Source organism: Phoxinus phoxinus, assembly GCF_949152265.1.
Source record: "Phoxinus phoxinus genome assembly, chromosome: 22".
NCBI classification, from domain to species: Eukaryota; Metazoa; Chordata; class Actinopteri; order Cypriniformes; family Leuciscidae; genus Phoxinus; species Phoxinus phoxinus.
In genome coordinates, this window is record NC_136897.1 from 26,427,592 (window position 1) to 26,454,219 (window position 26,628).

The following is a 26,628-nucleotide window of genomic DNA, read 5'->3' on the forward strand; positions in this document are numbered from 1 at the left end:
TTGATTTTATTAAAAGTCATTGTGTGTGTGTGTGTGTGTGTGTTTGTATATATATATATATATATATATATATATATATATATATGTATATATATATATATATATATATATATATATATATATATATATATATATATGTGTCTGTGTTTATATATATATACTATATATATATATAAATAAAACATAATGCTATTATTATAGCAGATGACTGCGTACTACCAGATAAATGTAAATGTTGATTGACGTGAAAATGTTTTAAGTGAGAACTAAGTAAGAAAGGGATCATAAGGATCATTATACAAAAATATTTGACCACAAACTACAATGATTGACCAATCGTAATCGGGTATACCATAGAGCCCAATAATAATAATATTAACAATTTAGCAATTGTTTTTAGCTTCCTTCAGGTGGTGTTGGTGGGACCCCTTCTAAAAATGTACGAAAGTGATCATCTGTGTTGAGATCTGGGTGTTTGACCAACAGGTGGCATTTAGGGAAGAAATAGGCCGCTAACAGCCCCATGTTACTAAGTAAACTTACTCCTACTTGAGCAATAGACTTCTCTTTATCATTTAGACTTGTGTAGATGGGAATGAACATCACCCACATTACACAGTAAATCAAGGTGGAGATGGTGATATCTCTAGCCAGGTTGTACTGTCCTGGCGGCTTTAGAGCCATGAAGGTGGCCATAAATGAAATCAGTGCCAGAAGAACATTGAAACCGAGCATCAAGCCGAAGTTTAACATGGGCTCCACTGGGCAACGCAGAAAAGTTTTCACATAGTTCACCTCCAGATTGGCCACGTAATGGGTCAGGGAGGGACCTTCTCGGGCGTACCAACCGCACAGTCCCGCTTGGAGCCCGCAACATCCCAGAATCACAAACCAGCTTCCTCGTCCTCGTAGGTTCTCCAGGTGATCTGGAGACTTTTCAGGGAACTCTGTCACGCACACAATCTGGTAAGTAAAAGAAGGCAGTAGATTGTTTTATTTATTTTTTTGCATTTCTTGTTTTAATACAGTGCTATTTGGTTTTATTTCAGGACTCAGATTTTACACTGAACCTCAAGTGATGACTTATCACACAATTGACCCTTCGCAGGGAGCTTGATTGACAGGTGATCTGACCAATCATACTTCGCCATCCGCCATTTTGTCGGACAAAGCAGTTAGGAGAGTTAGTAGATTAACATGGGAGGATTTGAACTTGAGAAGCGGAGTGTACAGTTGTAAACTGTACTGTTTATTTGATGCTAATGAACTAGAAGGAAGAGATGATCGGTTCACGAGCATCTTTAACTGAGGCTCTACAGCGATCTGACAGACACATTAAAGAGCCACAAAACGGTATTTATTGTTTAAATTTATTTTTAAAAAATGACCAAATTTGAAAGGTGAGACTTTGTTTAATACGTTTAATATCAGAAGTAACCGAAAAGTAACCTGGTCTGTCCTGTCTGTCAGCGTGTTGTCAGTGTCCTTTCTGCTCCACGATGTATTTTTCACTGCGTGAGAACATGGTGTGTGTGTGAGAGCGGCGTAGCTTGTCGGGCATAGCGACAGTAACTAAGGGGGGCGGGTCTTTATGCGAACAGTCAATTGTGCATTGTGAAGTACAGATGTAAAGTACATTTAAATTTTATCAATATTGCAATTACATATTATTACATACTTTTTAAATTATTTATTTAATTGTATTAAATGAAAATGGCTTTTATTTTTTTTTTAAAGATCACCTGAAGAGAAATGGTCAGAATGACCGAGAGGGCCACCGTGGGGAAAAAGGCGTTTAGTGGCTGCTGCAGATGGCACACGACGTCTCCCGGCTGACCCAGGAACAGCACCAGGCTTAGACATTCTCCCGCTAGGCTCAACAGAGCAAGGCCACTCAACAATCCACCTGCAGTTTTCACCAGTGGAGTTCCTCTGTGCATGAAAAATACAGCCCCTACCAATACATGTAATGCTAGCACCAAAATTCCTCCCAGAACGAGTCCGATTGACTCATAGTTGCTCCAGGCCAGGTAAGTATAGATGGGATAGACACAGCTTGTGCTTCGTAGGGTGGACCACTGGCCACGAGGACATGATCTACACTGGATGTCATCTTCAAATCAAAAGAGAAGGCAGATTGAGGTCAGTCAACATCAAATGGCAAAGAGCTCATGCATGCATTTTCTATTGGCTACAGGCATGTTAGATAAAGCGATGTTCAGAGCAAATATTAACAGCCCTATTAGGATTGTTTAGAATGAATTGAAAACAGGGTCAGAAATGAATGTGCTAGGGGCAAAAATGCATTTAGCGAATTGCATTTAGTTCCTGTGTTTTAATTGTATAATTATTTTATACAATTATTAAAAATAGCTATATTTAAAATTGCTCTAAATCTCATAACATTATGAGATTATTCCACCTTTGAACAGAATAAAGCATCGTTAAACATTTAAAAAAATGTTCTTGGAAATAAATTCCTGTGGGCAAATATTGCCCCTTAGTTCACTTTCAAAAAATGTTTTGCTGATAATTTACGCACCCCGATGCCATCCAAGATGTCCATGTCTTTCTTCCTTCAGTCGAAAAGAAATTAAGGTTTTTGAGGAAAACATTCCAGGATTTTTCTACACAGAATGGACTTCAATGGCAACCATGTATCCCAATGTTCAAAGAAGGTTCAAATGTCCGTCTCAATGCAGCTTCAAAGTCTCGACACGATCCCAGTCGAGAAATAAGAGTCTTATCTAGCGAAACGATCGGTCATTTTCTAAAAAAATTATAATATATATATATATACTTTTTAACCACAAATGCCCGTCTTGTACCATCTCTGAGATGCGCCACGTATTACGGCATCACGTTGGAAAAGTCACGGAAAAAAAAAGATGTTGGAAGAGAAAATTATATATTTTTTCGCCTTCCCTACCTTTTTGAACCGGAGTACACAGACAAATAACTTAGATAGATGACGTGACGTGTGACCTTTCCAACATGTACACAATACATGGCGTATCTCAGATGTGGTACACGACGGGCATTTGTGGTTAAAAAGTATATAATTGATTTTTGTAGTGTGAAAATAACCGATGGTTTCGCTGGATAAGACCCTTATTTCTCGACTGGGATCGTGTCGAGACTTTAAAGCTGCATTGAGACGGACATTTGAACCTTCTTTGAACATTGGAATATTTTTATTTATTTATTTATTTAACGGACTGCCATTGAAGTCCATTAAATGTAGAAAAATCCTGGAATGTTTTCCTTAAAAACCTTAATTTCTTTTTGAGTGAAGAAAGAAAGACATGGATATCTTGGATGACATCGGGGTGAGTAAATTATCATGATTTTTTTTTTTTTAAAGTGAACTAATCCTTTAATGGAAAAGTTAATTTCAGACCCTAGCAGTCGCGCACCTGTGTTGTTTAGGAACGTTCCCTCCTTGCAGTCAATGCAGTCGAAACAGCAGGAGTGGAAACCTTTAACTCTGCGTACTTGTCCTATCCCACAGTCTGAGGAGCAAGTGGACATTGGCACCTGTTACAAAGACCATTTGTCAAGAGGTGCAGGCTTTGTGATGTAAAGTTTGGACACATCTACTCATTCTCTATTATTACAATTTGACATATTTTAGAATAATGGTTAAAATAACAGTAAAATGTTTCAAAAACATTTGAAAGAAATTAATATATAAGCATTATATATTATTAGTCTATAAAACTAATTGTAAGCATTTAAGAAAGTGTGTCAAAACTATTGACTGGTAGTAAAACAAGTTATATGAAGCAATTTAAATTACAATACAAAAATATGTCCCATTATTACCTTCCCGTTTTTCGTGTGCCATTTTATGTCTTCTTCATCAATTGTGAGGTTCTGATAGAAGTATCCAATTCCATCAAAACTCACAGTGGTGTCATTTAAGATCCATTGCAGAACATCATAGCCAAAGTTTGGATTACCCTCTATATCAAACTGAAAATTGACTCCCTGTATATCTACAGAAACTTTTTGTAGTTTTTTTAACAGCTGTAGGAAAGATGACATACTGTTCTATTAGTTCCCCCTTTAATCTTGTAGGCTAAAACAAGCAGATTTACAGAAAGAGATGCTTGTGTGTGATTACCTGCCATGGATAGACTTTGTCAGTCTTGGGATTTAGAGCACAGCGAGTGGCATTACATCCAAGCAAGTCATGCAGCGCGTATGCAACACAGTAGATGGCAGTATACACACTGAAAACTGACCGCTCCACAAGTTTTGACTCTACCATGCTCACGTTGGCTTGGTTTAGAAAGTTGCAGCTTGGGCAAGGGTTGTCCAGTGGGGAGATTTCTTTATTAGGCTCCTGGGGGATTTGTGTCTCCTCCATTTTTTTGAAGAGCTCACGGATATAGGGAGTGAATAGGTCAATAGGTCTGGTGATGTCTGTAAACGCCAGGACTGTGCCTATTGAATTGATGCCGGGCAGGGTGGATACACCATCGCTCAGAGACCATGCAGTGCTTGCCACCCAAACGGCTGTTATGTTTCGTTTGATTACCTGGTCAGGTAGCGATGACAAGAACATTTAGAATCACCAAAACCTTATTCAAAATATAAAGAAGTGAATAAAATAGAGAACAAGAATTACATATTAATATTTTTCCCTGAAGCCCACTTATAATATTTCCGGCACCTATACAGTTTCATAATTTTGTTTTGTGACCATTTTCTATTCTCTTTTTGAGCCTTAAATGTAAATGCCCCTTTGCTGCTTAAGGGGCTTCATCTTTGCATTCCTCTGCACTGCTTTTTTTTTAAACATGCCCAGATGGATGTCTTTGACTGTTGTACTCGCGTCTCGTTTCAAAATTTGTAGTGCACAATGCAAGTTTTAAAGTAAGTGCTCTTGTTTATGGTTGTAGATTTGGTAAGTAGTGTTTTAGCTGTTTCTTGAAAGTTGTGATATGAGGTTGGCAGCTTGTTTCACCAAAGAGGAAGAACAACTTTGTGCTTCTTTGTGAAGGGATAGCGATATAAAAGCCTCCATTAAACTGTAGCCAGCAGTTGTGCGTGGTGTCATGTTAATGTATTTGGGAATCCAACAATTTTGGAACGAGACTCTTTTGCAACTTCTAATTTAATTGTTTTTTTTGGTTGGCCAGAAAGTTTACAGTTCTGAATCTACAGTATAATTGTATAGTATTGCAAACTCCTGTACTTCAAAAGATCAAATATATATTTTTTACCTCTATGAAGAAGTCTCTGGCTGGCTTGGGGACAGAGAAAACAACCACCACTTCCACTTTGGCGTCCACAATACGATTGAGAATCTCTTTTATCGTTGGCTCTGGATCACTGTATACAGGAATCAAACCCTGATATGCCACACAGATGGACTCATCATTGGCCATGCTGGAAAACTGCTGCTGACCCTTCTGTCCGTATTCATCGTCACTACCTATTACTGACACCCAGTTCCACCCAAACTCTTTCAGAAGCTGCACCATGGCCGCAACCTGCCAGCGATCAGTGGGAACTGTGCGCATGAAGGACGGGAAGGTTTCCTTGTCACTGAACATGTCGCTGGTGGCAGCATAGCTAATCTAAGATTAGGCAATTAGAGATAAATTGGAAAAGGAATTAAGAAAAAACAGGAAGAGCATCCCAGATTGAGTATGAAAATGCTAGTTAAGATGTTTGCTTACAAAAATAATTCCAACAATACATCAGGTAAAAGTACATGCATTATATTGTTACAAATGTTTTCCAAAAATGAATTATTTTTACCGTAACACTTTACAATTGCATTAGCTAACATAAACTAACAATGAGCAATGTATTTTTAAAGCATTTATTCATCTTTGTTAATGTTAGTAAAAAAATATAATTGTTTGTTAGTTCACAGTGCATCAACAAATGTTAACAAACACAACTTTGGATTTAAAAAATGTATTAGTAAATATTGAAATTACAATTGACTATGAATAATAAATGTGGTAAAAGTAGTGTTTATTGTTCATGTTAACGAATATATTTAACTAATATTAACAAATTAAACCTTTTTGTAAAGTGTTACCCTTTTTGAAGTATTTTTGTTTTTCATTATATATGGTAAGGTATTTTTTTCTGTAGCATTTTACTTTTTCTGTTTTTGTTAGTGTTTGTATTTTTTTAATGAAATTTTATGTTTCATCCTCTCACACTTTTAATGGCAACTCACCGATGGCATTAGAAAAAACCCAATCAGCTTGCCAATGACCGAGACCAACTCCGAGTTGCTTGGGCCTATGATCGCAATAACACGAGTCTTGTAGTCAGTGTAGTTACAGTTGATGTCCAGTTCCTCTGTTGATTCCTTTGTGAGAAGCTGGAGGACAGGCCTCATGACAACGGCTGGTTGCATGCATGTGTCGTAACTCTCAAATCCTAGTGTGATTCCAGGTAGAAGATCCTCTATAGTGTTGATCTCATCCACAGAGAACTTCATCACCAATGAGAGAGACAGACCATATGTGTTTATTCTGCCAAAACAGAAGGATTAAAGGTGATTTGAAGGACCTTGCACACTGAGTCCGAAATTTTTGCACGTTAAAAAATAAATACAACCTCACGTTATGTCAATCACGCTTATGCCTGTCATAAACAAATTCTGAACGGGTTTGATTTTCTGTGTTTTTTCGCGTCCATAACAAAGATTTGAATGGTGTTTTAAAAATTCAGAGCCACCGAATGATGGATACTAAAAAACGCATGCGAAAATTTCGGACTCAGTGTGCAAGGACCTTAAAGCTTTTTAAAATTGTGTAGACTACGTGGTCAATATGGCTTCCTCAAAGATTTTACCTGTTGCACTCAAGATCGTCAGGCTTCACCCGTTTGCTCAGTTCGCTTGTGAGTTCGCTAATGGGGAAAAGTCCTCCTATCAGAATATCTCCAGGGGATTTGAAAAGATTTGTTGAGATGTTCTCAAACCATGATGGGTTCTTGCTGAGTCCAGACCCAAGAATGCCACAGAGCACCAGAAGTGTGCACTCTTTAGCCATTCTGGAGGGTAAACAATCCAGTAAGCATGAAGATATATATCATGGAAATTGATAAATGAAAGTGAAATAGCTGGACTGACCTCAGTGGAAGTATTGCTTAGGCTCTTCTTGTTTTGATGTGTTGTGATTCTCTCAGTGGCGAGAGATTATGATGTTTTTCATTATACCGACAACACCCACGTGAGTATGTGAGTAATATGCACCACCCCACACTTCTGCGATCAGCTTGCAGGTGCTTTGCCTGCAAGGGTCAACGTCAAGTTTCATTCCGGCTTCACATGGAAATGTTCTGGTCTCACCTCAACGTTCAAGTACGTTTCAAATGACATTGGTAATTCGCAGAGTAAAAAGTATTTTTTGAAGTATAAGGGGTTGTTCACTCTGTGCTATTTTGTTAATAGCTGGTCCTTTCCAGTTGAATTTCATCTCATTGTTTTTTTCAGCACTGTGTTTTTAAGACACTATCAAGTTAAACTTAAAAAAACTTGCTTTTTGCTTTCTTATTTTGATGTCTTGCTGCTTTTCACTACTAAATATCTGTTTGCAGCAAAGGTCAGAGGAGTTTCTTATGCATTGGGTAGAAAGTTATTGTTTGTGTACAAAAATGGTTATCAAACTGGATGTTGTTTCCCAGTCACAGTACTTGTATGTTCAGAAACACTTTGTAGTGCAGTGAGAGAACACAAGCACAGAAAAGAGATCTGGTACAAAAAATACGTGTTGAATAAACAATTGAAATGTGGTGACTTGCACAATGCATTCATACAGAAATTTCCATAGTTGTTTGTGGATTTGAAAGAAAGTGCTTCATGATGGATTCTAGCTCATGCATTAATAGCAAAATAAACATTGAAAGACAGCAAGTACTAAGCAAGTATTTATATTACTGTTTAAATGACTTAATGGTCAACCCATTTTAATAATGAATGATTTTTTATTTATTTATTTTAAACTATCAGTGATTTGATAGAATTGATTTTGTGACCTTAAACTCATATGGATATTATTGAATATTACCATATGGATTTTTATTCCGTGTCTATGGTATTTGCAAGTCACGTACATACTCTACTTAATACTGTGGGCGCTAAATGGGTTTGCATAAGTGTAACATCAGGCGTATAATGTCAAAACTATCGGTCAGATATTTGCATGCAATTTTGACTGTAGTTAAGATGAACTTACATTGAATTCCCATCCTAGCCACATGTTTACAAGTGCTTTGCATACATTTGGAGTATGGTGCGTACTGCGTATCATTTTACTCATACATTTTCATTGGTATTACTTTGGTATCTTTTTTTGTAAATCTCAAACAGGATTATTGTAGTAGAATGGATTGAATCCAGATGATGAATAGATTAATCTTTTTGATTGGCGTAGTGTAAATACATGAGCAGGACTGAGTTAATTATGAGTTTAATCTGTCAATTATGAATGACATAATTAATTCACTGAAATGAGAAACATTTGAGATATCTATTGGATAGACACATATTTCTGTTTCATATAAATGGAACAAGCTCCCTTGCAACTTGATAATGACATTTTAAAAGCTTCCAGTCTCTCGCTTCTGCCGACCTTAATCTATTATATCTCATATGTCACTATTCAGCAGAGATCTAAATGATAATTTAATTGAAGATCGTAATCAAGGTCTTCTCTAAAATGAAAAAAGGGACAAAAACGTCTTTATCTCCCTGGAGATCTTGACATCAACCGGTAAAGGCACGCAAACATCTATCCCGTTTTTAATCTGCATCAAAGCTTTTTGCTACCTTTGATCATTTACTTTTGCTTTAGTTTGTACGTATATTGCACGTATGTCCTTTTTTTTTTTTTAAGAAAAGAAGGTCGCTGACTGGAACATATGATATAAAACAGATTTTGTTTCTCCTTCAGTTAGTTTTGGCTTTGATGTTCAGATGAAGATGTCAGCATAGGGGTATTTGTGTTGCCCTGTTGCAGAAGAAGCTGCATGTTTGGACGGCCTTCCTCGAGTGCACTGCATGGGTGTGTTTTAAACATGCGTAGGTGGATCTTCCACCTTCCCTCTTCCTGCATGCGTAGGTGTTGATGAGCGGGCGTGTGCGTAGGTGTGGGTTTGGGTGAGTTACTATGAAGCTGCACATTTGCAGTCTGTTTTATGCTCTGAGGCTGCATTAAACATGGAGGTTTATAGTCGATTCATTAAAACTGGCAGAAGAACCACATATTCAGTCAAACAGGACAATATCTTGGCATCTACTGTAGCTACACCATCTAGGACTGTGAGTGACTTGAAGCACACTGTAAATTGTAGTTTTATGACTTTTTTTGGCATGTCCTTTTGTACCTTATATACCACTAAAATGTGCATATTAGTATTAATTTGCATAATTTAGGGGGAGATAAAACATGTATCTGGCCTCAAAATTACTTTCAAAAGGAAGTTTGTCAACAAAGTTAATTTATTTTGTCAAAACATTTTCATGTTTGTCATACTTTTAAGTGCCTTTCTCAACAGAATAATGGTATAACCCTTTTCAGGGGTTGCTCGTAAAATTTTAGTAATCAACCGAGGCCCTTAATAATAGGCTGCCCCTCATCGTTTCTTAACACTTGGTGTATAGTGAATACTCTTACACTTTCTTTAGTCAGACATTTAATTCATCCATTGGCATTTAAAAAGTTTCCAACATGCTAACATCGTTAAAAAGAAAATGCATATGTTCTTTGAAAGATTATGTCTATTTTGCACACAAATCCTTTAACACGGTCATAAGCACTGACCTTTCACGTATCATCTGGTACCGCACATTTGTTTCACCACTAGGTGGCAGAACAGTGCAAACAGCATGCAGTGAACATGGGTTGAGGATGCATTTTAGCATGCGTCCTGATGTGCCCTGCTTGCACAATATTCAAGAGCACTGCTCATTAAAGTGGTTAACAACCGCATGCTGTTACTGTTTGTTCCGATAAACAAACATATGCACACAAGGTAAAGAAGGTTAATGCACATTTATCATCTGAATATATTCATCTAATCTGATTTAGGAAATGAGTGATAGAGGCATACGGATCTATAGTGATATGCACAGAGAGGGCAAAAAGACATGCGTGGGTGGACGCCGATGGCCTCGGGGCCGTACAAGGGTACACTGTGTAGCCAGAGTTTGTTTGGACAGCTGATATCATGGGTTAAATGTACCTGCTTTCAGGGAACGGAGATGTGACCGGTTATGAGTCTGTTTGTCCTATCAGCAGATAATTACTCTGTCAACATCATGTGTGTTTGTTTGGTTTGTTCCCTGGTGTCTAGTTTAAGCCTGAGATTTTACAGCTTGCGTAAGAATGTTCTGCTGCCGCTATTGCTCAGGTTTACGGCTTGTTGTGGTGCGATTGTATTTGAACAAATGCATGATGAAAGCATGAGTTTAGGAACGTCAGAGAAGGTGCACAGTTGCATTTTGGACGCGGTGTGTGAGCATTTCGGGGAGTGCTGAAAGCTAGTGCTGAGATCTCCCAGAATGCCTGAATCCCTGTGGACTCACTACCTTGTTCTGTTGAACTTCCATTTGTGTTGCATCCAAACCCCCCCGCTCTCACTAGACCCCTCATGTTCGTCTTGCTCTCTCTTTTTCTCTCTCCCCCCGTGAATGGTTGGATGAGTCCAGCTCTAATCTCCATCAGCGGACCCAGAGAACACTGGGCTCGTTGTCAACACGCTGGCTAGATCCACCACAGTCGCTGACAAATTATTAACTAGACTCTCGTTCTGTGCCTCACTTGATCCTTACTCTGCTCTTTTTCCAACTTGCTCTGAAAGTCCTTCTCCTTCAGCATGTTCTTTTGTCTTCATATATGACAAAAACAATGCTCTGCAATATGTTTGCATGTATACATAAGTGCTTTGGCACATGTTTTTCTGAAGAATGAGTGTGTCTTACATTTGATAATACTGGTCAAGGGTTTGTACAGTAAAATACAGTAGTGAAATTGCACACAGCACCTTTAAGGGAAAAGTACCAGTATGATTGCATTTGCAGCAATTGCATCACCTGCAGGGTTTGAGATAAGATTGCATAGTGCAAATAAGAACACTGTGTTAACATGATTCTGGGACTGTTTAGTTGGATGAGAGAAATGCTAGTTTATACAGATTTGAATGATAAGGTTTATTTTGACAGTCCAAATTGTACTAGTTGGCATGCTACTTTGTTTTATATCAAATTTAATGATGTCTGTTTTTATGTGAGTTAGTCAGTTATTATTTAATCGGGTGTATGCATTTGGACATCTGGTATTCTGACGCGTAATAAAAGTAAATGCGTGTTTTTGTGTTAAGTGTTTTAGTGATGATTTTGTGTGTTGGCTAAGCCTGCCACCCGCAGTTAAACACATAAGACTCATCCTTGTTTCCTGTTGTCCCCCTTTATCTACAGTCGTCTGACCTGTTCTTCTGGTTCACATGGGCTGTGTGTTACTGTATGCACTTTGTGTGTGTGCGTGTCTATGTATGTGTGTGACTCACGAGCGCATACACACATGCATAGTCATGGGCAAAAACACAACTAAACATTAACACACTTAAACACGTACAGCATATATTGTAATGTACCAAAATGTTATACATGTAGCTAGAAACTAACCCGTGTCACATATCAAATATAAACTCTGTAATTAAAATCAAACAAAATAAAACTTGACAGAAGAGGGAGGAGGTAAAGAAAACAAAACAATCTGAATAAAAATATGAGATAGTGAAACTAGAAAATTTTTAATATCGTTCAAAAGTTAATTTATTTCAGTAATTCAACTTAAAAGGTGAAACTAATATATTATATAGACTCATTATATACAAAGTGAGATATTTCAAGCCTTTATTTGTTATAATTTTGATGATTATTAAAGCTAATGAAAACCTTTTCACAATATTTTAATTTTGAATTTGGGGTTTTCATAAGCTGTATCAAAATTATAACAAATAAAGGCTTGAAATATCTCACTTTGCATGTAATGAGTCTAGTATATACACTGTAAAATATTTCCAGGATTTCACAACATATAACTGTAATATTTCACAATAAATTGCAGTATTACCAATTCACAGGCTTTTACTGTGATATTTCACAATATAATACCGTATTTAGACTTTTATTGTGAAAATAATGCAAGGCGGGACTATTACAAGAAACTACTGTGAATTCCGTCTTTTTCGCGCTGCAACTGCGTCATCTGAGCTCTCATCTCCTCCGTGGTCTCACTCGATGGATTCAGCGGCCGGTAAGTGTTTAAAATATCAAACTTTGTCATTTTGGTGGCTGTTTTTTTATATGATAGTGCATGTTATTTAAAAGTATGAACCAAATTAGCGTTTGTTGTAGGTGCTGTTGTCATGTTTTTGTAACTTAGCCGAAGCAGACTCGCGTCTAGGTTTGAGCGCGCAAATTTGAATGAACAGACGTTGGTTGTAGTGTTAACGTTAATTGTACCGTATTAAGTTAGTAAGGTTAACTGTGAGACACGTTAGCTAAAGTTACATCGTCGAAATTTTTACTTTTGCTTAATGCTTTTCTTAGTTTCTCTAACAGCGTTCTCTTTTCCCACAGCATTTTTCTATGGTGACCACCGGGAAATAAAGTTATAAGGTAAGCTGTGGCCTTATATGTGGGTATGACAGTTATTATCAACTAGATCAATTATAGTGTTGTGAATTTGGGCAAATAAATGCTGAAATACAGTTCAAATGTCATAAATTCATCTTAAATTAGTAACGTTAGCTGAACTTCATAATTTTCTCCCCTGCTTTGTGTGTGAAACGGAACAGCCATTTGTCTGTCTCGTCAACAGAAAAATGAAGTGTGTTGCAAAACAACTGGATGCTTTTATTGTGAAAAAGATATAGTAAATTAAATGTTTATCACTGAATTAGTGGAGATTAGTTGTGCTATTCTACATTAAAAACAGGTCGACATCTGGAGATATTAGGAGCCATTTTGTCTGAACGGGTAACGTTAATAACGTTATCTAATTCTAGGAGGAAGAGTACGTTCAGTTACAAGCAGAAACAGACATAGGGAGATGGACAGGCCAACATACTCTTAACGTTACTCCATCCTCTGCAAACAGTACGTGCACGTTGTTGTGTGCATAATGCTTGACCTGGGTAAATCACACACCTCTACTTTGTTGCCAGACTATTTTTGACTGTGTGTTTGTGATGGAAAAATGTTTTTCAGTTGCTGTTAACGTTATTTAAATGTTTGCTGTTTAACTAAATCAAAGTAATGTCAGCTTGTTAAAACTGAGCTAACTTTAGTTTAGCTTTGTACTGTAAATCCAGTGACCCACTAAAGGTGGTGACTGGGACTGACACCTTTTTCATCCCACTTGAATAAAACTAACAGCTTTCTTCTGTCTTTTTGTTTATAGGTGCTTCTTGGGCATCAACCCAGAGATGGCAGAGGCAGAGAGGACACATAAACCAGCAAGTCTGCACACTGATCAGGGAGCTCTTGACTTTGAACGGATGTCAATCTAATGTAAGCAATCTAAACTTCAGAGCGGACTAACGAAACACTGTCTCTGTGTTAAGCTAGATATAGTTCTGCAGTAAGATGTTTATTGAAGCTATTAAAGGGTTAGTTCACCCACAAATTAAAATTCTGTCATTAATTACACTCCCTCATAGGGCTGGGCGATATGGCCAAAAAAAAATATCACGATATTTTTTTTTATATCAGTCGATATCGATAATTATCGATAAATGTCAAATCTTTATTTATTTCAAGTTTAAAGACAGATTTGTACTCCTAAGTGAAAGCTGTAGAAACCAGAGCGTTGTGTTTTTAAACTACTCTTGTCAGAACATATCATGACAAACACTTGCCAAACAGGTGAACATTCACAAATCCGAGGTAGAACATTCAAACATTTGTCATTTTTCCTTAACAAAATAAATATATTTATTTCAGTAGTATTAGCTTGAGTTAGGATGCAAATTTACTTTATACAATTTATGTTCAGTAACAAAAACAGTAACATCTGTTAAAAAAAAGTAACAACATTATTTTTATTTGGTAAAATGTAATATTCTTTAGTTTTATTAAAATTAACCATTGGTCATCCAGCATCATGCATTTAGATCATGATAACCACAGATAAAATGTAACTTTATGGTTTCTATGGTATTTATGAAAACCAGTAGCCTAAATACATTATTAAAAACGAATTATATTCCATTAGTCCTTTAATACATTGTCTACATTAATAATATTATACAATTCAATATATATACATTTCATGATGCAGTTAATAGTACTAGGCTAACGTTAACGTTAAATCCGTGGTAAATGATGGGAATGTGTCGACGGAGAAGCTTCTGACTGTATCGCTGCGCACAGTGCTTCTCCTGTTCGTCAGCGCGGTCTCATCTGCCTTTAAACCGGTTTAAATCACTGAGACATTTGTGTTCCTCGCTGAATTCAAGCGCTTCTCACTGGATCTAGTGACCGAGGCCGATCAGAGTAAACGCGTCTGCTCGAGTGAGCTCGCGCTCACGCTGCCGTTTGGACTTTGAGCCGAGCGGATAAACGGTCCGTGTGGCGCGCGGTTCAAATGAGATTCGTTCCGCTTTTGGCGCAAAAACATTATCGAACATTTATCGAACTCCTGATATCGTTTTATCGAGAAAAATTATATCGCGATAATTATCGTTATCGTTTTATCGCCCAGCCCTAGCCTCGAGTGGGTTCACGTAACGCGTCTGTGTTGCACGTCACCACATAGGCTCATATTGGCCGCCGCTGGTCATGTGTGTGACGCGTGTGATGTGCAACACAGACGCACTGAGCAGTTACACTACGTGAACACACTCAGGCCCACGGAGAACATAATGAATAGTGGAATAATGTCGTTAATTTTTTTTGCGCACAAAAAGTATTCTCGTCGCTTGATAATCATATGGTTGAGCCACTGTAGTCACTTGGACTATTTTAACAATGTCTTTAATAACTTTCTGGGCCGGCAAGTTTCAATCCCTTAAGAAGCCTATGGAAGAGTGATCCAGCTCTCAGATTTCATCAAAAATATCTTCGTTTGTGTACATGAACGAAAGTCTTGCGGGGTTGGAACAACATGAGGGAGAGTAATTACTGACAGAATTTTAATTTTTGGGTGAACTAACCCTTTAAATGATGCTAAAGTTAGAACAATATATTTGTGTAAACACAATTTGTCAAATGTGGGAACAAGCTTATTTCATAAAAGTGCTTTTATGCTTTTATTACCATACTTTGCACTGTAAAATAGGGCTGCAGCTAACATTTTACTTTTCTGAGTATTTTATATGAAGCTTCAAGTGAATAATTCAAAACTGCTTTTCTTTTCTTTTTATGGAAAATGTAAAAATGCAGAAAGTTTTTGTTTTGTTTTTGTGAAACTGTTTCAGTTTTCTTATCTGCATTTCAGTTCTTCCAGAAAATTGGCGAATACATGCTGATTTAAGGTGTTTCCAGGATTCCTTAAAGGTATAGTTCAGCAAAAAAAGAAAAAATGCTGTCCTTAATTATGCACCCTCGTGCCGTTCCAAACATGAACTGCGTTCATCTTCGGGACACAAATTAAGATATTTTTAATGAACTCCAAGAGCTTTCTGTTCCTCCATTGGGAGCCTTCACAACTAATATATTCAAGCCCCAGAAAGGTAGTAACGACACCATTAAAGTAATCCATGTGACTCCAGTAGTTTAACCTCAATTTATAATTTAAAACCATAATTTACCTCTGTTTACAAAATTATATTATCTAAAGCACATTCACGGAACAACACCCAGTCTCGAGTCAACACAATATGCGTGCGTCGTAGTGCTCCTCCTTGTTGTTGCAAAAACAAAGCACCCGCATCGCTTCATAAAATTGGTTAAACCACTGCAGTCACATGGATTACTTCAATGATGTCTTTCCAATCGTTCTGGGCCTTGAATGTGTTAGTTGCATTGCTCCCAATGGAAGGTCAGAAAGCTCTCAGAATATCATTAAAAATATCTTCATTTGTGTTCCGAAGATGAACAAAGGTCTTATAGGTGTGAATGTACATGAGGGTGAGTAATTAACAAAATAATTGTAATTTTTGTGTAAACTAACCCTTTAAGCAAAATTGTCCAATGTGTTGAAGCTGAAATACATTATAGAAGCACATTACATGGATGCCAAACGAGATGTTGCAGGATGTGTAGTTCACCCAAAAAATTAAACAGCTGATGGGGCCACATTGACTTCCATAGTATATATATATATATTTTTTTTTTTTTACTATGGAAGTCAATAGGGCCCATCAACTGTTTAATTTTCAATTCTCAAAATATATTTTTTGCTCAAATAAAGAAAAACTCAAACCAGTTTGGAACAACTTGAGGGCGAGTAAATGACAGAATTTTCAGTTCTAGGTGAACTATCCCTTTAAGTAAGATTTTAGCTTGTCATTGGGAGTATAAATTGAAGCAATTTACTTCTCTTTTCTAATACTGATTCTTCATTTTGTTCAGGAAGAACCAGCTACATCACAACCCACTGTGCAGACTTTGGGACGTCTTGACTGGACGTGTCTTCAGTGAGAGGAGAATCTTCAGCGATGTGAAAATGGAGGGATCTGAAATTGGCGAGCAGTTGGGGTGGATTTTATTCACGCTGAAAGGCAGTCTGGATACCATAGACCAGATTTTCGCCTCATCTAGGTTCGCCTCATCTGTTGGGTCTTGGGTTGCTATGTTATTTGTTTTGTTTTGATGGTATTACTTTTTTCATTTGCTCCGGTCATTGTTGGCTCTCCGTTTTTACTTGCCATATCGCCACTGAATATGTTGGACTGCCATTCTGGTCAAGACCTTCACTTCTACCTATTTTTTTGTTATTTAGCTCTGGCTGTTTTTTGGACTGCCATCTCGTTGCCTACTCTTGCCCGCTGTTATGCAACGACTCTTGCAACGTTTGTTATATTGTTGTAACAATTTTATTGAAAATAAAATCAATTGTGGAAACTATTGTTTAATCTTTTTTTTACTACTTTTATGTCATCATATTGCATTACTGTATTAAATTGTAAGTTTACAGTTAATTACTGGCTACTAATTGCATTACTTTTACAGCTGAAACACAATAAATTACTGTTCAAGTTACAGCTGATAACTATATTTATACAGTTATGCACTGTGAAATTACAGTAATGATGTGATATCATTAACTGTGAAATCACTGTACACAACTGTCATTTTGCTGTAATTTACATTAAATTTTCTTACTGTAAATTACTGTGAAAGTAATGCAATTAGTAGCCAGTAATTTACTGTAAAATCACAGCAGAATTTTTTACAGTGTAATATATTATAATATATTAGTTTCCCCTTTTAAGTTGAAATAGTGAAATAAATGCACTTTAGCACAATATTAAAATGTTTCGAGTTTCACCTGTAGAGACAGCAAATCTGTTGCACATCATAAACTCAAAGTGCAGGGGGGGGGGGGAAAGTTTGTATACTGCAGTGAGGAATTTCCAGGTTGGCACAAAATGATTGGTCAATTCCCGAGCTGCCCCGTCCACACTATGGTCAACCTTTAGCTCTTTGTGTTCAAGGTAAGAAACAATTTCTACATCAGACCAAACAGAATTGCAAACAGAATGACAAATGCAAACGCTGTCACAGATATTTCAGTAATATCTGTAGGCATCATATTCCAAAAAATATCTCTTGCAGCTGCTTTAGTTGGTTGGCATATTGCACCTCAGTTTGTAAACTACAACAAAGCTGCATATAAACAGAACTCCCTCTTTCGGTAATGCAACATATGACATCCAAGGTCATTATTGGGTTACATACAAATAGCATACAATGCACTTTAAGTTGATTTAGATAAAAGGGTGTTGGAAATGTGTTAATGAGATTGTCAATTGTGCCATGTTGTCTGTTAGCCTAGAGCTTATTTATTTTACTTATAATGTGTTTTTGAAGAGAGAGAGAGAGAGAGGGGTAAAGTGAGAGGGAGAGATTTATCTAGTGGACTAAACCTGGTTCCCGCTCTGTGTTATAATTATACAGCATTTCCTCAGTTCTGGATGAGCTCAAAACTGAACACCCAATTGTCACCTACAAATATAGAAGCTGTGATGAGCAATCTAACCCTGCAACAAGAATAGGTGCTTCTTACCGACACACATATATGTATAATCCGCTCTAAGCTTCCCATTTGGCATGCACACTTGAATGAATTCAGCACTGCTCATTTAATTTAATTTTTAGATGTAATGAAGCATAAATTATGAGCTGTCGTAATTTATTTCAGCTGCTCCCTACTGTAAAATAGTAAATCATTAGGCTCCTCCATGACCATTAGGGACCGCCAGCAACCTCCATTATAGTTACAGACTGCAGTTTGTCTTCTGCAGCTATTGTTCTTGAAATGTATTTGAATCTGTGATTCATGTAGATGTTTATATTGAAGAAACTGGCGTTAAACTTGTGCTTGTGGAACAAAAGTTTAAGGAAAGCTTTTATGAAAAGGACCGGCAAGCATCGGCATATGGTCATGGGTCAATGTATGCCTTGAATACAATGTCGCTTTAGATAAAAGTGTCTACCAAACGCATACATGTAAGTGTTTGGCTGCTAGTTAATGAGAAATCCTTCTTGTAAGAAAGAGTAGATTGTGAAAATGTTATGTTAAGCGTTGTGATGACGAGTTTTGTGGGTGGTTGATGGGTTATTATTTAGTGGGATTTTTTTCACCTGTTTTATTGTCCGCCAGGCAATCATCATAAATCCAGTTATAGAATAGATAGAAAGATTTGCGGTAATTTGTTTCATGTCTAGCACAAACAGTGTTTGTGTTTAAGGCTTTATTTTTTATTATAATAATAATAATAGTGATGCTTCCACAGAATCCACAGAAAGATTTCACACCACTTGTTTAACAGTTGTACAATCAAAGCACTAGTTCAAAAGAGTTCCCAAAACCAAGTTAAGACAAGCAATAATAATGACCTCTGCGAGTTAGTGTTCAACATAATTACATGGACCTCCACAGGTAGTTTTTCTTGGAAATGTGTAGCACAAAACCCTGTCATCTAAAGCACAGGTGATCTGGAGCAGCCTATGGGTAAACAGGGGTGAACACATTCTGGGTTAATTGAGAACTGTATGAACCCCTGTGTTGCAGCCACAGGCCGAAGCCAAAAGGATTGTGTGTGTGCATGTGTAAGTGCAATTATCAGGCTTATGTAAGAGTTTAAGTGGCCCAGGAGCGGTCAGGCATGCAAGTGTTTCTCTGTCCTTTTCTAGATCAGTGGTCCATACAGGACATTAATGGATAGATTTAAATTGGAGAGTGTTGGCGATCTTTCCAGTCTACAAGATACTCATAATTTAAAATAAGGCAATGTGACATTTACACTCTAAGTTGTTTCAACCCAATTTTGGGTCAAAGATGGACAAACCAACGGACAGCCGGTGGGTTACATCTTTTAACCCAACGGCTGGGTTTGTCCATATTTGACCCAAAATTGGGTTGAAACAAGAGTGTAAGAACAGCTACATCAGTGCTGCTACTTTTAGTTACTTCACAGCACAGTTATAGAATATATAACATGTTTTTCCATCCTCTTTTCATCTTTCTACATGAATTTTGGAAAATCCCAATTTTGGAAATCCCACCTGTTGAGACTCATTCTCACCCCCTCTGACTCATGTAACCACTTTTCCCCGGATCCACACCTGGAATCTGGAAACGGTATGCTTTTTTTAGACGCTTTTTTTCACCTCCGGCTTTTTAGCTTATTGGAACGGATCTGGATTTGATTTCGCCACTGTCTTGTTCATTCAAGGCTGGCTGATATTACCTGACTGGTTGTGAGTCACAAGACCCTTTATGCCTCATACATTCTCTGAAGCCTTCAATAGAATGGAGGGATTTTAATTATAGTCCAGGTGAGCGGTTAGTCATCTGTCGGATGTGTAGGCGCATCCTGTATGACAGATAGGAGAATAATATTCTCATTTAAAAGAAAAAAGTAATTGTAGCATAAGAGTGGGCGTTTTGTGCTACCATTTGACTTTATGAGACTATAAATCTCCTGCAATGAGATCACGCTATGCCAATTTAGAAACAAAACATTCATTAAACGTGTGATTTTTATTACAGGGCTAATTTCAGTGCAAAGATAGCCTGGGGTGGAAATTATAATAGAGGAAGAAAGGATGAACAATGTATAGTTGGTACCATTAAAGGATTAGTTCACCCAGAAATAAAAATGTGTCATCATTTACTCACCCCCGTGTGGTTCCAAACCTGTGTGACCTTCTTTGTTCTGTGGAACATAAAAGAAGATAATTTTAGAAATGTCTTAATTGTTTTGTTGTCCATACGATTGATATCTATGGGCTCCAATGTTATTTGGTTCCGAATACTTTTTAAAATATCTTCTTTTCTGTTCCACTAAATACAAAAATGCAAACAGGTTTAGGATGACATTATTTTTGCTTGGACCATCCCTTTAAATACAGGCCATTTTTGGATTCTACACATTTTTACAAGATGTCTGATGTTGATAGATCATTTAAATAGTTGTAAACTAGCAGCACGGCAGCTTACTAGCGAGTTAGTAGGTCAATAACGTGACACAAAAGTGAAATTTGTATATCTTACAACTTACCAGGTTGTACAATCTCCTCACTTATCTTCTTCCAAGTGAGGTCCTTTTTGTTCCTGTCTCTATAAAAGTATGAACTTGAGTCATATAATTCCGGGTGACACTCACAGCTAAAATAAGTTTATCCTCCATTTTGAGTGACTTCGAGCAGGAGTTTGTTATGCTATGTCATGTGAAGCAAGCAGGCTCCTGATTGGTTAACGCGGCGCGAATTGACGCAGAAGTTCAGATTTTTCAACTCGGGCAGCAGACGCGAATTTGCAAAAAAAAAAAAAAACGGTCTATAAAATCATTCGCGCGTAACGCGCCAGACGCTCAATTCGCGCGAACTTGACGTGCGAATGAGGCATATTCGCGTCTACCGCGCCGCACTCTGCGCCTCATTCGCGCCGCAGGATTTTTTTTACGCGCGTAACGCGTCTTTGCATTGACTTAACATTGAAATCACTAGCTATTCGTGTCCGGTGTGAACGCACCATTAGACCGCAATGAGATTAAATGAAGTTTATTGTTTCTCAGATTTTTCTCTGATGAAGTTTCATAAGAGGTCATCACAAACTGTGATCAGATTTGTCAAGAATATTTCAGTATATGAACTCATCATTATTATCATCAAATTCTTCCAGAACAACAACTGTATGCTATCCACATTATAGGGATAGTTCACCCCAAAAAAATTAATTAGCCCATGATTTACTCCAACCTAGGTGTATATGACATTCTTCTTTCAGACGAATACAATCAGAGTTATATTAAATGTATATTAACTTCCAAGCTTTATAATGAGAATGAATGGGTAATTTTTTTAAGTCCATCAAAGCGCATCCATCCATGATAAAAGTGCTCCACATGGCTATGGGGGTTAATTAAGGCTTTCTGAAATGAAGCAATGTGTTCGTGTTAGAAACATATCCATATTTAATACATTCCAAAATGGGTTTTGTAGCCTGATGCCTTTTGGCTGTATAACATGAAATACTGTCATCTGAAAAGGTGGAGGAGGTGATACGTATCTGATTTGCCTGCAGTCATGCAAGATCTTTATCTTATTGTAACTGGTCTGTTTTCCGGTATGGCAAATCTGTAGCATACAAGTGCTTATATAAAAAAATTTGAATGAATTGTCAGGTTGATGTCAGATGGGGATGATATCATCCAACATTTCAAACAAACTAGCTGTGCACGCTTCTCAAACAATAGTCCATCTCCTTTAGTTTACCTCCCTTCACTTTGTAGTGCCTGATGACTCAATCAGTTCTTTTGACTGTCAAGGTGGTTTACGTCACAATGGCAATCTTACAGGAAATTCCACATGACTTGAGTGCTAATCACAATAGCACTCAATGTCACTACAGATGGATTGTGCCAAAATGATACACGTGTCATTTGTTCTTCCAAGGCAAAGGATCAATGGCCGTAACCTCAGTTTGAATTGTGAAATGAGCTGTTCGTAAGCTAAGATCCCAGAAGCTGTGCTTATGTTGATGAACAGTACCAGAGAAGACGTGTATGTGTGTGTATATATATCATGCAAAGTTAGAAAAGAATCCACCAAGGTTTTGGTAAATTTAACCATTTATACGGCAATGGGCAGGACTATTTCATGTTATTTACGCATGTACGACAAAGAAACATGAACTAATGCGAAAATACAAAAGCGTAACATGTCTCAAAATATAACAAGGATGAACTTTCACAACCTAATATACAACTTGTGCAGTTACAAGTCATAGGTGTGTATATAAGCCCGCGTGGCTCATCCACTCAAAATGTACTATTTAGAGTGCAATTATTTGTAAAAAATAAAATAAAAAAATAAAATTAACAATAAAAACAATAAAAATGTTTTTAACTTGTGTTGCAAGTACAGGTGAAACTCGAAAAATTAGAATATGGTGCAAAAGTTCATTTATTTCAGTAATTCAACTTAAAATGTGAAACTAATGTATTATATAGACTCATTACATGCAAAGCGAGATATTTCAAGCATTTATTTGTCATAATTTTGATGATTATGGCTTACAATTTATGAAAACCCCAAATTCAAAATTAGAATATTGTGAAAATTATAAAAATTATAAAAAAATAAAGGCTTGAAATATCTCCCTTTGCATGTAATGAGTCTATATAATATATTAGTTTCACCTTTTAAGTTGAATTCCTGAAATAAATGAACTTTTGCACGATATTCAAATTTTTCGAGTTTCACCTGTATATAACCTGATATTAAATATGAATATATAGACCATATGTTTAGTTGAATTTCCAGCCAAACAACTATATTACATTATTTATTGTTACCATAATGTAAAATTATAATGCAGTGATATTTGGTCACAGCACCAATTGGTGTATGTGTGTGTGTTTAGGTAATGGCAGAGGTTTGCGTGTGAAGGAGTGAGCTGACTGTCAGTCTGAAACTAAAATAAGCAGGAGGATGTTACAGGTGCGTCCCTCTACTTTCAAAACACCTGTACCTGAGTCAGTCAGAGTTAATCACACCTCTGCCAAAGCCACGCCCACCGCTCGGGGCGACGTCAAGGCCCACAGGAGACAGACTTCAAACGCACACACATACGTGCAGAAGACACACAAAGAGGAAAATGAGTTATGTTTGCAGAAGACAGGACATGTAATCCTTAAAATATGTAATCCTGAAGAGTAAGGGTTAACGAGAAATCGCAATAAGGTCATTTAAGGTTCAGCACGGATGCGTTTGTGATTTAATAAACCCAAATTTTCAACTTTAAAATGAAGTTGTTTGGTAAACTGCCTGAATCACTGAACTCGACATGACAAAACTACTCTAGAGAAGCTGTTCTAGGAAATGTTACATCTCAGAGTCGGGAAATAAACAGTTTGTGTCTTTGAAATGTGTTGCATAGGGACAGTCTGATTCATCGCATGCCAAGATAGCTTGTCATTTATATAAAATCCAGACTACTAGCTCTATACTTATACTTATTATTGATCAACTATTGTCTATTTCTTTATTTTATATTTTAGGAGAAACATCTGAATCAATGTTGATAACTCCACCAGTCTCTTGATCTATGAAAGAGCAGCCTCTAAATACAACTTTGCTCTCCATCAGTTTGAAAGCAGATGTAATTTTAACAATGATGCTAAACAGGATTAAGTTGCCTGGGCAACATGTTTCTATAAGCACATATGTTTAAAATTACGGCCCCTGGGATTCGGCCACCGTCTCTGTGTTGCCTGTGGATAATCATTGTGGAAAACTTACAGGAAACCACTCGTCCTGAGATGCACTTCAGAACTCTGATCTGTTGCACATTAGCAATAGTATTCCTCCATTTTATACGTCACTTCTCACACATCCCGACTCTGGATGTGACTCATGTGGATTCCATTGGCTTTAGTGTGCACCCATTGACTCCCCCTAATCTGGGCTTGAAGGTGATTGGATGTGACTGTCCTGAAGGGTGGGCTTTCCCAGCAGAAATTACGATGTGCCGTGTTGGTTACGTACACTTCCTATAAGACTGGCAGTGATATGGATTTGAAATCTCCAGGATGTCTAGGATTAAAACGATAGTCCCCCCCACACACACACACAAATAATATTCTGTCATTTTTCTGACACAATGTCATTTATATTTCAATGTAATCAATTAAATTGAATACATTTCAATTCGAACAATTTGGGCTGATAGAACTCACAAGTTGGAGTGCTTAGCAAAGTAATAGCATACACTCCTAAAAAGGATTTATTTACTATAGTTTAGTATGTAGAGGGGTTTTGTTCAGATTCCTAAGCCCAAGTATGACTAACAGTAATAGGGATGTTTGCTCTATCAAACAGCAGTAATTACAGCAGCAAGAGTGTGTGTTTCAGGATAGTGGGCTAAATTGCTGCTTGACTCCAGTGGAATGTGACTGCTGGCTCAATGTGTCTGTCAGCATTTGTAGATTAACACACACACACACACACACACACACACACACACACACACACACACACACACACACACACAGTTTGTTTTGCTATACTTGTGAGGACTCTCCATAGGCGTAATGTTTTTTAGAATATATGTACAAACTGTATATTCTCTCCCCTTACACTGCCCCTATCCCTAAACCTACCCACACACACACACACACACACACACACACACACACACACACACACACACACACACACACACACACACACACACACACACACACACACACACACACACACACACACACACACACACACACACACACACACTGCCCCTATCCCTAAACCAAACCTACCCAATACACACACACACACTGCCCCTATCCCTATCCCTAAACCTACCCAACACACACACACACACACACACACACACACACACACACACACACACACACACACACACACACACACACACACACACACACACACACACACACACACACTGCCCCTATCCCTAAACCAAACCTACCCAATACACACACACACACTGCCCCTATCCCTAAACCTGCCCATCACAGGAAACATTCTGCATTTTTTAATTTTTTAATAAAACATAGTTTTTTATGTTTTTTTAAGCTATTTGAATTTCGAGGACTCGTGAAATGTCCTCATAAACCACGTTTAAGTTGTAATGCCAGTGTAATACACATGTCACTATACACATTTGTGTCCTCATTAATCACATTAACAAGAGCACACACACACACACAGACACACACACACACACACACACACACACACACACACACACACACACACACACGCGCACACACACACACACACACACACACACACACACACACACACACACACACACACACACACACACACTCCTCTCCTTAACGGGGGGTCACTTGTTGCCTTATGTCAGATTTCCGGTAACTGTTATGAGATTTCGGGACGTGCGTCTTCAAATGTTCCTGTTTAGTGCCGCCAAACACTAAATTAGAGCATCAGTCTAAACACTGAGTCATTGCGAGGAAGTAGTGTGTAAGGTCTAGCGCCCTCCCCATCATGTTTATCTTAAAATGAGCCTTCTTTTCTTTTCTTGTCATTGTTTATTTTGTGTTCTAGGGTGGCAAAGGCTGGAAATTATGACATAAGCAGTGCCCAAGTGGCCCATTCAAAGAGAGCGAGTGAGAGACAAGTTGTACTAATGCACCACACCCTTGTGTGTCTGAAGCAGGCATCCATAGCAGTGTACACTTGCAAGCGTGCTCATATCGGTGTGTACTTCCATGTGTTTGTGTCTGGATTACCGGGACTAGCCAGGCCTCTTGTCTCTCTTAGCATGCTGTCAAAACAAACACCTGTGCTCAAAAGCACCGGCAGTCAGTCTTCACCTCCCTGGCTAGTCAATGCGTTGGCACTCCACCTTTAAAAACTCAGAACTGGCTCGTCTGCTGAGTTTTGGGGAAACCCTTTGTCAGGTCCTCTGCATCAGGTCCATTAGAGAGCTCCTCCTTCTCACATTGTACATCAGGATTGCACTGCTGAAAAATATGATGGAGCCACCCCAGCATGGTTACACCTTAGTGACAAATGACAAAGAAATGATTACATGACATATGGATCTATACTTTGATTCGTGGACTTCAGAATGACAGAGCAGATACTTGAAATCAATACGTCAATGCTTAATCTGTGATGTCACAATGCTCATCCAAATGTGATTTAATTGGGCAGTTAAATCCTCCCTGTTTGTTTGTGACTATAAAAGACTTTTCATCATTGCAACATCTTTAAACTTGGCATTTCTACTCAATTTTATGAGTTTTAAGAGTTCAAATTCACCTTCATCAGTTGAAACTCATGCAATCAAATCAATCAGTAATTGAAATTCAATGCGATTGTAAAAAGTGCAATAAGGTTATAACTGTGGCACCACTTAAAATTCAGAAAGCAATTCAACTTGAAGAGAATAGAAATCAAAAAGAAAATAATATATT

The 26,628-nt window shown here is 37.6% G+C and overlaps 1 protein-coding gene and 3 long non-coding RNA genes across 4 annotated transcripts in view; 3 read left to right on the forward strand and 1 right to left on the reverse strand.

Annotated features, from left to right (window-relative positions):
* Positions 1–214: 214 nt before the first annotated feature.
* tas1r3 (taste receptor, type 1, member 3) overlaps positions 215–26,628 on the reverse strand; it is a 45,225-nt gene continuing 18,811 nt past the window's right edge. Inside the window, exons 2-10 of the mRNA XM_079596570.1 lie at positions 7,109–7,269; positions 6,829–7,029; positions 6,206–6,506; positions 5,232–5,588; positions 4,127–4,543; positions 3,826–4,029; positions 3,417–3,537; positions 1,743–2,113; positions 215–963 (exon numbers count right to left, since the gene is read on the reverse strand). Of these exons, the coding sequence (XP_079452696.1) occupies positions 397–963; positions 1,743–2,113; positions 3,417–3,537; positions 3,826–4,029; positions 4,127–4,543; positions 5,232–5,588; positions 6,206–6,506; positions 6,829–7,028 (2,538 nt within the window). The 5' untranslated portion in view covers position 7,029; positions 7,109–7,269 and the 3' untranslated portion in view covers positions 215–396. The remainder of the gene's footprint in view (positions 964–1,742; positions 2,114–3,416; positions 3,538–3,825; positions 4,030–4,126; positions 4,544–5,231; positions 5,589–6,205; positions 6,507–6,828; positions 7,030–7,108; positions 7,270–26,628) is intronic.
* Positions 859–1,845, forward strand: LOC306990149. The gene is made up of 3 exons (XR_013795827.1): positions 859–966; positions 1,050–1,124; positions 1,738–1,845. It is a non-coding gene; the product is annotated as an uncharacterized lncRNA (long non-coding RNA).
* Positions 9,104–26,628, forward strand: part of LOC306990148 — a 40,938-nt gene continuing 23,413 nt past the window's right edge. The window contains exon 1 of the long non-coding RNA XR_013795826.1: positions 9,104–9,298. This is a non-coding gene — a long non-coding RNA (uncharacterized lncRNA). The remainder of the gene's footprint in view (positions 9,299–26,628) is intronic.
* On the forward strand, positions 12,094–17,388 carry LOC306990324. Its single transcript, XR_013795853.1, has 5 exons — positions 12,094–12,296; positions 12,623–12,661; positions 13,446–13,555; positions 15,483–15,541; positions 16,559–17,388. It is a non-coding gene; the product is annotated as an uncharacterized lncRNA (long non-coding RNA).